Below are 11,533 nucleotides of genomic sequence, written 5' to 3'. Positions count from 1 at the left end.
TGCTGAATTTATGAAGCCACATTATATAAGCTTCTGCCTGATAAACTTATCTGGTAAAAACACAGACGCATTATCAGTACGCACTATCAGTCTTTCTCGTTAGTCTATGTGACACAATACACAACCTAAAACTGGTTCCCATGAATTGACCTTAACCACCCACAAAAACCACGGCTTCGAGCTGCAGATTTAAGCAATGATGTTCCCACAGTCACAATTATAAAACTAAAGCCAATGAGTTTATTTTGTATTATTTTGTAACAGATCTAAATGATGTGTGTTGATGTTAGAATTGATCACAATTGAAGATGTTTTTAAGTGCCATTTGGACTGTGGCTACTGTGGGCTTTTTTCAAACATATGCCATAAACACTAATAGGATTTGTGCTGCAGGCAGAGGTCAGAATCTTTCCACTTCGACCAGTGATAGCAGAGCAATAAGAGGCAATGTAAAAGTTCTAGCAGAGAACTATGTCAGAACATGAAAAAGCAACAACGTGTGCAGAGCATGCAGCCGTGGGTTGCTGAAGACCCCTTCATGCAGCAGTTTGCACACTAAAAGATCCTGTGGTTGTCACCTTAATGTGACAAAAGTCACATCCTGTCATTATTTGTGCATTTTCAACTGTCTTGTAGTGATGAGGAGTTGTGCACTATTGCCCTTCCTCCTTTATTTCATGCAAAACTTACATTTTTTCTTTTGCATCTCAGACTTTCAGTGTCTTGCAGTCTCTGTATTTTATTCAGGGCCTCCTTACACATGCTCTCACTGTTTAGATACTAGAAAGAAAAGAAAAACTAGATTTATAGATAAGATTCTTTGCTGTAGAGCTACTTTCTACTTTCTGGTTGTAAGCTTTGCGGGTTGGCTTTTGAAAACAGTAACAGAGTAACAGAGACTTCATATTCTAACTGGTTTTGAGACTAATGTCTTTGATTATAATTAGACACTAGTCCTTAAAAGCATATTGCTCATATTACTAGTCTGTTAAAGTTTAATTGCCCAGAATTAAACATGTCAAGTTGCTTCATCACATTCCCACCAAGAAGGCCCAGAGTCAGACCAAAGACTTTAATAGTTTCTTCACTTTTTGACCATACGAGGGTGCCACTCCAACAGTCTAAGTTACAGAAACAACCTCAGCTATGCCTTCTGCCTTTCTGTAGTACATTAAACAATATGTCATGGTTATTCTTGTTTTGCTGTTTGGTTTTGTCTCTGTGCAGTGTGTATGGATATGCAGGTCTTAGCAACAAGGTACACCTGTCTCCCATCCAGCAATCACTCCTGCTAATAATATAACAGTGTTACTCTTGTGTTTTTAAAGTTTTGCAGTACCTTTCTTTTGTTTGTGATGTTGAGACTCCTCAAGTGTGCAGTTCTCCAGTGTGTCTTGCTTTTTTCAGCCAGCGTTCTCCACTGAATCCTCTGACCTGCTTTCCTTACTTCACCTGAGATGCCAGCCAGCCTTCAGCCACCTGCTTTTTATGTTCATTCGAATAATAAACTCCTTAAAACTGTACTGTTTTCAAGTGCCATTTGGACTGTGGCTACTGTGGGCTTTATTCAAACATATGCCATAAACACTAATGGGATTTGTGCTGCAGGCAGAGGTCAGAATCTTTCCACTTCGAGCAGTGATAGCAGAGCAATAAGAGGAAAATATAACAGTTCTAGTAGAGTTAGTTGCATTTGTGTTGATTAGTGATGAAAGGTGTCACTGTAGGAAACACAAAGTTCACTTGTTATGCAGATTGACTAACAAAGTGACTCAGAAATGCATCAGTACAATCAAAGTTTATTCAAACACAATTCAAAACCAATTTGTAACATTGTTCTGTTTAACAGGTCTTTTTCTGGAGGATTTCTTTTATCCAGAGGACAAATTTTGATATGTCTGTATAGATGTTGGGCACACCGGTAGGGTAGTTACAGTCAGAGTCGCTGTTAAAGGAAACAATACCAACTGCAATCTTCTCCTTGAACACAAGAGGGCCACCAGAATCACCCTGCAAAGAGGAAAAGGTTAATTTGTTTATTCATTATTTAAAATGTTTATATCATTTTTAAATCACAAACCAGCAATTTTTAAAAGCATACCTGACAGAATCCTTTTTTTGTGCCATATCCACCGGCACATGTAACATTGGCAGGAAGTTTATTTCTCCATGCTTTCTGGCACTTTTCCAGGTTAATGATAGGAACGTCCACGTCTTGCAGATCGTTAACAATTTCACCATGAGACCTTGTGAAGCCCCATCCAGCTACTCTGCACTTTTTGCCTTCTTTCAGTTTTAGGTCCTGACTTGGAAGTTGAAGTGGCTTAATTGTTTTTTTGCCCCGGCGAGCTTTCCTAGACAGCTGGAGACATAAAATAAGAAAGCAAAAGTAAAAAAAAAAAAAAAACTCATGTCATAACATTGCACAAGTAAACAGGGTGACAAAAAATGGTTGAAAGATGGAGCTACTATAATAGAGATAGTGCTAGCGCTGTGATGTTTGATGATGGTTTTCCAGTATTTGGTGCTGCACACCTCACAAGACACAAAGAGCAGGGCACACAAACAGGATATCTGGATATCAAGTGAAGGTACAGCAACTTAAGCTTCATCATCCTCCCAAAATATAAAGCTTTAGACTACATAAAGCTGATAACTCTATGACGTGTTTTACTTTTATTCTTAGATAATTGTGTTTGTGTGATTATAGGCAATGATATCAATATGTAAAACAATATAAACACTGAGTAAAAGTTGTCTTACTATCAACTGATCATACATGGTGTGTGCATCAGTGAAAATGATGAGCCCTGATGCCCCCATGTGGTCTCTTTTGTATTCTTTAGCATGTGGGCTTCGGCTCGGCATGTACAGGAAGTGTCAAAGGCATTAAGTACTGCATGTACCATAAACAGTGGTGAAAAAATAGGAGAAACCGATACACTTATGGTGAAACTCTTCCAAGACCTTTTCTAGCATGTAGGGCACCATGTGGCAATGTATAATTTCAAGAGGGCACAGTTGTTCTTTGCAATATTAGGGGCATAATGGGGACATGCAATTGTAATACAAGTGAATGGGGACAATGTCCATCACCATCTGCAATGCTCAAACAAAGTTAAACTTTGTAATATTTTACTTAAGTGAGTTTTTTTTAACAGTATTTAAGGTGTTTTGAGTAGTAGTGGATCTAGGCAGGAGAAAGTGAGAGACTATGAGCTTTTTAGTACTTCCTGGGGGAAGTATGTACCAGTGTAGACTCTATATGTATCGAAGTATTGAATGTAACAAAGAATGGTGAATTATTATTGTTATTATTGCTTTGTGATTGGCAGTGGTTGTTGCCCTAATAATCTGTCCTTAAAGACACATGATATCATCTGACACTATGAGGTTGAATAGGTATCTACTTACTTTGAGGAGCATGATGTCATTCCCAGATGCAACTTCCTTGTAAAATGGGTGTTTGCACCTCTTCACATTGTATCTCATGGTTTCATCATTAACCTTCTTCAGATTGTGGGTACCAAGAACAACACTTGTAGGTTTCCTGTATGAATAATGATTTCAAAAGTGACAGAATTATTTAATCATATTTGGGTGATTCAAAGATTAAAGAGGAGAGGTAACTCACCAGTCGTCGCAGTGCGCAGCAGTGACTACAAAGTCTTCACTGATAAGGAATCCTCCACATACATGTCTGCGTCCCTTGTCCTGCACTGACGCCATATACATCATCGAGCTCTGCTTGGTCTTTTTACCATTTATGATTTCACTCCCAAGTGCTAAAAAGATAAGTAGAACACTTTAATTAAGTAATGTCTTATTTGTGAGTTGAATAATAACAAAAAAAGATAATCTTACCATTTCCTCCGAAGTATGTCAGAACATGAAAAAGCAACAACGTGTGCAGAGCATGCATCTTGGCGACTGTCAGCCATGGGTTGCTGAAGACCCCTTCATGCAGCAGGTTGCACACTAAAAGATCCTGTGGTTGTCACCTTAATGTGACAAAAGTCACATCCTGTCATTATTTGTGCATTTTCAACTGTCTCGTAGTGATGAGGAGTTGTGCACTATTGCCCTTCCTCCTTTTTTTCATGCAAAACTTACATTTTTTCTTTTGCATCTCACACTTTCAGTGTCTTGCAGTCTCTGTATTTTATTCAGGGCCTCCTTACACATGCTCTCCCTGTTTAGATACTAGAAAGAAAAGAAAAACTAGATTTATAGATAAGATTCTTTGCTGTAAAGCTACTTTCTGGTTGTAAGCTTTGCGGGTTGGCTTTTGAAAACAGTAACAGAGTAACAGAGACTTCATATTCTAGCACTGGTTTTGAGACTAATGTCTTTAATTATAATTAGACACTAGTCTTTAAAAGCATATTGCTCATATTACTAGTCTGTTAAAGTTTAATTGCCCAGAATTAAACATGTCAAGTTGCTTCATCACATTCCCACCAAAAAGGGCCAGAGTCAGACCAAGGACAAAGACAAAAGGAGGGTGCCACTCCAACACTCCAAGTTACAGAAACAACCTCAGCTATGCCTTCTGCCTTTCTGTAGTACATTAAACAATATGTCATGGTTATTCTTGTTTTGCTGTTTGGTTTTGTCTCTGTGCAGTGTGTATGGCTATGCAGGTCTTAGCAACAAGGTACACCTGTCTCCCATCCAGCAATCACTCCTGCTAATAATATAACAGTGTTACTCTTGTGTTTTTAACTGCAAGTTTTGCAGTACCTTCCTTTGTTTGTGATGTTGAGACTCCTCAAGTGTGCAGTTCTCCAGTGTGTCTTGCTTTTTTCAGCCAGTGTTCTCCACTGAATCCTCTTTCCTTACTTCACCTGAGATGCCAGCCAGCCTTCAGCCACCGCCACCTGCTTTTTACATTCATTCATAATAAACATAATAATAAACTTAATTCATTCACTTAAAACACTACTTTAACTACTTCTGGTATGTATCTCCAAATCTCTGGTGGTAATTTCTGTCTACTCAAAAAAATAAATAGTGGTGCACCTCATTTTTGTGCAAAACTTATTCCTTGACTCATTTCTCTCAATAAGAAGGCTCTTTCCAGAGCTGCATTTGGATGCCATCAAGTTTAACGTGACATACTAGTCTACCTCAGTCTATCTCAGTTGTTGCTGTTACTTATTTCATGATATCCAGCAGAGAGTGCCAGAGCACACAACACTTTAAAAATCACTCTGCTTTTTGACCATCAGAGGGTGCCGCTTGTCCATCAGAGCAAATCTAATATAATGTCACAAATTGAGCTGTCTAATGAATTTTCCTAACAACATCTGTCCGCCTGCTGTGGTCCACTAAAATCCCTCATTTGAAGCGAAACAGCAAGTCATCCCACTGCAAATGCACAGGGTGGTATGTCAAACTTTGTGACCTTAAAGGTTGTTTATAAGGTAGGACAGTGATAGCACACATCTACTGTATTATTCTGGTGGGCCTTGACTCTAAAAGGTTGAGAACTAGTGGCATAAAAAAAAAACATTTTTTAAAAAGTTGTTAATACTGTAAGTGAATATACTACTGTGGCTCTTTAGACGAATAAACATATTACATACAAGAAGGATTTTAGAGGCCCTGTGTCACTATCATGTGCTTTTTAATATAATGCACAAAAGTGTCAAGGCAGGAGGGATTTGTCATTGGTCCTTTGGGCTCCTGAGTTTGGCCTGCAGTTCAACTTCCAGAGACACAGCTGCCTTGCGAGTGTGCTTTATTTTCACTGTTACTGTTCTACAATCTGTCTACATATGTGTCTATGGTACAGAATAAAATAAACATTAAATGTAGCTTGTTTTTTAAGTCCTAAATCCTTTTAGCCAGGATTTAAGTGGAAGATTGTTCCCTTACGGACTAAGTTGGAGTGGATGAAGTTCTTTCTCCTATAACGTGATGACAAGCCTTGACAGAGGAAATTTGCCCGTCTTGCTAATGATACAGCCCACAGGTTTTAACCCCGTATTTCAAACTTCCTTACAGGAAGAAGAAGCTTGACATTGTACATGAAAAAACTTTTGCTTTTAAGGAGGAACATCCACTTGTTAATCTTTGAAGTTGAAAAAATATCACCATGCATGCAGTGACAAAACACAGAGTCTGTCTGGTTTCACTGGCATGAAGAATTACTTCACACAGCGGGGCTTGAGGGGCAGGGTGGATAGGCTTTGGCACGGCTAAAACTTTGCATGAAACAGCACTGACTTTGGTCTTTTCCAGTCACTAACAGCCAAAGACAACCTCGTGATGTTGACTGGGATGTTGGCCAACATGTGGCTGGCCTTTCCTCAGCTGGCCAAACTATATAGGAGATGGTCTGTGCCCCTTTAGGCTGCCACCACCTTTTCAGTGATCGTCTTATATTCTTAGATTTTGTACATTCTCATCTGACTGCTTTTATATATTTTGATTATATTATCATATTTTGACAGTTTTACAGTTACGGGTGTGATGCGACCTTTATGTTCTCTCAGTGCCACTAAACATGGGTCACAGTAGCGTGATTACCCGGCCTTATCAGTACTTGATATGCAGGCAAATTTGCTCTCCCTTCGGTAAGATCTTAGTGACACGCAAAAGCAGCACTGTGTGAAAAAGTGTCACAATAAGTAGCTGAAGCTAAATAAAGAGATCCAACGCGGGTAAGGCATTGTGTGTGTCTTTGTCTACAGTATGTCCTTGACCTGATGTTGATTGCACATTATTTCTGCTTTTTGTGGTTATAGATGTGTGCGCTGAGAGAATGGGAAAAGTCAAGACAGGTGAGGACATAAGGGCTACATAAAAGTAAGGATATATTTGCTTCCTATGAGTTAGATGTGAAGATAGATGTCACACTGTACAACAAATCTGAAGTTTGAAGCTGCAACCAGCAGCTAATTAGGTTAGAATATAAACCAGAAGCAGGGTGAAACTGTCGTCTCTGTCCAAAGTTTAAAAAAATCTGCTTACTAGCGCCTCTAAAGCTCACTAATTAACACATTATATAGCATTAGTCTTCACTGGTTGCTTGGTAACCTATCAGTGACTTCGGGACTCTAGGAATCGGCCACGAAATATGATCTCTCATGCGAACAACAACTTGCTGTTCAGTTTATATAACTTAAGCCTTAGAGGTGCTGGTAGGTGGATTTTTTTAAGCTTTGCACAGTCAGACTGGATGTTCCTAATCTAAGTTAACCACTAGCTCCATGCTTGCTGTGCAGATACGAGGGGTATGCATTCTCTCATCACCACCAACATAACTCATCAGTCAAATGTTACCACAGATCCACACACTATGTCATCTCTGTCTGCACACTGCCCCTCTCTAACTTTAAACTTTACTTTAAAATTCTCATTTTCTTTCTCAGCACTCACTTTTCTGTTCCTCCAGCCATATTAGATTACACTCATTTACTTCCCTTACTTTTCCATCCACTCTGATTCATACAATCATCCCTCCGTCCATCTTTTCACCCTGTCCCCTGGTGTCTGGCACGACTGCAGGCATCCAGAGAATGCCTGACATGGGGTTTGGCCAGTCGGCACCACATACCTGCGGCATGGCATGGCAGGGCTTTAGGGGAAATGTGGCGCATGTGCCACTCAGCAGCCCTGTCTAATGTCCAGTAAGTGGCTTCAGACATGAACACTAATCCACTCAGTGATGAGAAGGCCCTAGTCTGATGGCTCTGCTGCATGCTGCCAAGACTGTCCAAGTACACTCTCACAGGTTGAGACAGAGCACAATGAGGACAAACTCTTGACTTCAAAGGGGATCAATGCAGCTTTAATGAAAATGTATTTCCTTTGCAGGTATTTGACTGTGATGAATCGATTTGTTCACGCTTTTCCTCACTGTTATGAAATATTTTTTTTTCATAAAGAGAGCGGACAGTGTCTTTGCTCTCATGTGAAATAAAAGCCATGAAAATACAGCGTGAATAAGATAGCTTTGGAAATGATCTGATATTCTTCTTTCAATCCCCTTTAAGCGGCTTATAAGTAATAAAAAAAAACAAATTATACTTATATATTTAATAACTGATAATAATTGTGATGCATACTTTTATAAAGGTGAATTCAGACAGGAGGCAAGACTAAATGTTGCAATAATTCACGCAAATTTAATTGCTTGACCATTTGTGCAGCGTGTGGTTACCCAAAACAGCCAATATACTGTTAAGGTGGTTGTAAACTAACCACAAATGGGCCGTGTGACTGCGTCTGTGTGACTGTGTGTGTGTGCGAGCTCTGTCCTTTCTCTTCTTGTCTTTCTATGTTTATGAAAAAGATGCATAAAGCTCAGCTATGAGTGTACATTTTTTGCTGATGCTGGGACAAACTCAGTAGGACTCGAGGACTCTTCCCTCAGTTTGAGACATCCTGGGTGAACATGTGCCATTTTGCACCTTTTTATTGATCCTGTATGCAATTAAACAGTCACTGAAATTTACCTCGCAGAATCCTGTATTGAGTTAAGTAACTAATATGAAAATTTTGTCTTTATGTGTGACTAAATCCTAACCCTTAACACATTATGTGTAACCCTGAACCCAATTTTAGATTTCAAACCTTCTAGACACAAGTAGGTTTATCATTACTTTGTGTTCAAAGAGTTTGAAATCTAAAATTCAAGGACAAAATTGCTAAACTATACACTCAATACAGGATTCTACATTTGTAATTTTTATATCTGTGTTGCCGTTCATTCATTCTCATGAATTTGGTCATAAACATAGTGTATATCTGATAACCATAGACACACATGCTCGCAAACTCACACACACACACTCATCCGTCGTCCACCCTTTAGTCCATCTATTCAGCATTATAACTTGGGCTGTTTTTGTAACAAAACAAGGCCTAATCCTAAATTCAGGGAACTGTGAATGTGCCTCAACAAATGGCAGACAAATGAGAAGGATTAGCGAGGGCCTGTGAAAGAGTGAAAGGTTTGCCATTGATCTACGGTGGTCCTGTTCTCTTTCAGGGCCACTCGGTTTGAAAACCCCACTGAGTAAGAGCATACAGGGCCACTCCAGAGCCCCCTAGGCCACCGAGAGACACACAACAGCCACAATTAGTCTCAGGAGCTGTAATGGCAATTCAATAAGCGCTTTAAAATTGTGCCTTAGTCTGTCTGCCACCCCCCAACCCCTCCCATCCCTCCCATTTTCGTCTACATACATAAGATTGGTATTATGAGTGGCGAGGGGCTCTTTTTTTCTTTCCCACCCACCACAGTTCTTTTCAGTCACTGTGAGAGAAAATGACCACACAGGGTTTCAAAGGTTCCAGAGGCTGTGGTTTGTTGTCGCTGAAGCAGCATGACTTGTGCCCCTGTAGATTTTGGCTAAGGCCCTCAAAATGGGCTTCTATTATTAATTTTTTCTGTCACTCAGCTGCAAATGAATTTTGAAGCAGTCAAAGTAATCTTCTCTATAAACACTATTTTTATTGGGTCAGGGAGAATACCTTAATCCGAGTAACGTTTTCACGGATGCAAAGATGTGAGGATGTACTGTACTTTACGGCGTTTCGAGTGTGCAGACGTTTCCGTCTTGTGAAGAGGCCGTCGAGGAAACGTAACGTCACGACCTGCCGTGTGGCCAACCAGGTGCTATCTGACAGACATTTTAACAACAACATCATTGCATGACTCACTCTCTCAAGTCCTCTGCTTACACTGATCAGATCAAACACAGCCCAAACACCTGTGCTCCTGACATCAACACATCATGGCAGAGGAGGAGCTGAGGATGTCTTTTGGATGGCTGTCATTTCCATTCTCTGGGGCTCTCTTTGGGACATTCCTCGTTGATTTTGCACAGTGTTTAGGTTTTTCCTTTTGCTTCATGATCAAAGGCCAAAGCTTTTGATCAGGACTTCCAAAGGATCCCTCTTGTTTTGCTGGCGAGAGCACTGACAGGACAGTGGTGGAGCAATGATAATTACAGCTCCCATTTGGTGTCCCTGGAACTGGCACCAACAGCCAGTCGCACCCTCAGGCCAAGAAGAGAGGAGAGATTCTTGGACGGTTTAAAGGGGAGAGTGGAGAGGTAGAGGAGAAAAGATGGAGGACACACTGACAAAGAAGCGAGTCAATCGAGAGAACAGGCAGAAAATGGGATTACTTTGTGCCGGGCATGTTTTAGTATGTCTGTGCCAACTGAGGTTTGGATAACGATCATATGCCCAGAGACACCTGTAAAACTGGAATGTACTGTATTGTGCACAGCTATAGGTATTATACAAGTGTTTTATTATAACAAGAAATTATAAAAGAAACTAAATAACTAAAGAAAATAACACTTAACTAAAAGTAACAATAACATTTTGTTTTAGTTTGTCTAACTTTGCTTATTACAAAGCTTTGTTGAATACTGATTGGTCGGTTATGGTATTCTACGATCCGTTATTTCTGAATAACAGGCCACTGCTGTGGATGCAGATGATTATAGACTTTAGATGACCACAGCAGATGCAATAAAATACATTTTTAAATCAATAAAATCATTCTTAAATCAATACTTTGTGTCAAATGTATGACTTCTTTTGTGAGTAGCTGTGCAATAAGTGGGATAATGTACAGCAAGCATAATTCTGTTTGGATTTATTTCACAACATTGACTGGCTTCCTGTACATTATCCTTTACTTAGCACACAGAGTGAAGTTTCAGTATTTGTATGAATAAAAACAAACAAGATATGTTTAATACGTTTAGAGGTGTTGGTCTTGTTACCTTTGGACAGAGCCAGGCTAGCTGTCCCCCCCGTTTCCAGTCTTTGTGCTAAGCTAAGTTGCCAGTATATGCTCCATATATATGGCATACAGACATGAAAGTGGTATTGATCTTCTACAACAGTAACAAAAGGAGAATAAACACAAGTAGTCTTTACTTTACAACAAAATGTAACAATGCCTCAAGGGTGCACAGCTGAAGACAAAGACATTTGCATGGCAACAGTACCTCCAGACCCCCCATACTGATATTTGTGTGCTGCACCCAGACCTCTGGAGCTGAACTACAGTGTGACTTCACACCATTCTGACCAGACATGTACCCCGTCACAGTAATCTCACATTATGACAGGCTGAAAGGTTGGCCTTTATTCACCCCAAACAGCCACTATTCATCCTGGTCTCTCCTTTCTGTTCACTGAAAAGACAGAGTGGCCTCCTGTGCCACTGGAGGGCTCATCTGTGTGTAAATGACCTTGATGCTCAGTTGCATAGTTCATAACCGTAGACCTTTCATCAGACACGGGGAGGTCCTCCACATCAACGCCTCTCCTGCTGTGAGTTTTGTCATGATTATGATGAGGAGGAGGATTATGTCGCAGAGCTCTGATGGAGATGTTACCAACACTTAACAATCAGTGGCACGCACTAAACAAGATTAAAATGCCATTTTTGCACTTGATAATTAAAAAGCATAAGGGAGTGAGCCATGACTCATGATTTATCCACATTTTTTATTGAAGTTTACCAAACTCAGCATGGACCAAGGCACTCAAATGC

General features: G+C 40.0%; 1 protein-coding gene across 1 annotated transcript; it reads right to left on the bottom strand.

The window, feature by feature from the left end:
* Positions 1–1,779: 1,779 nt before the first annotated feature.
* LOC109141556 (granzyme B(G,H)) lies at positions 1,780–3,995 on the bottom strand. Its single transcript, XM_019272387.2, has 5 exons — positions 3,865–3,995; positions 3,635–3,785; positions 3,415–3,550; positions 2,102–2,362; positions 1,780–2,010 (listed from the first exon to the last, which is right to left on the bottom strand). The coding sequence occupies exons 1-5, from the start codon at positions 3,920–3,922 to the stop codon at positions 1,843–1,845; spliced, it is 774 nt and encodes a 257-aa protein (XP_019127932.2). The 5' UTR covers positions 3,923–3,995; the 3' UTR covers positions 1,780–1,842.
* Positions 3,996–11,533: the final 7,538 nt, after the last annotated feature.

The sequence above is a fragment of the Larimichthys crocea genome, chromosome XVII, assembly GCF_000972845.2.
Source record: "Larimichthys crocea isolate SSNF chromosome XVII, L_crocea_2.0, whole genome shotgun sequence".
NCBI lineage: Eukaryota > Metazoa > Chordata > Actinopteri > Sciaenidae > Larimichthys > Larimichthys crocea.
Note: the sequence above shows the minus strand (reverse complement) of the source record. Positions and strands in the feature narration are given on the sequence as shown.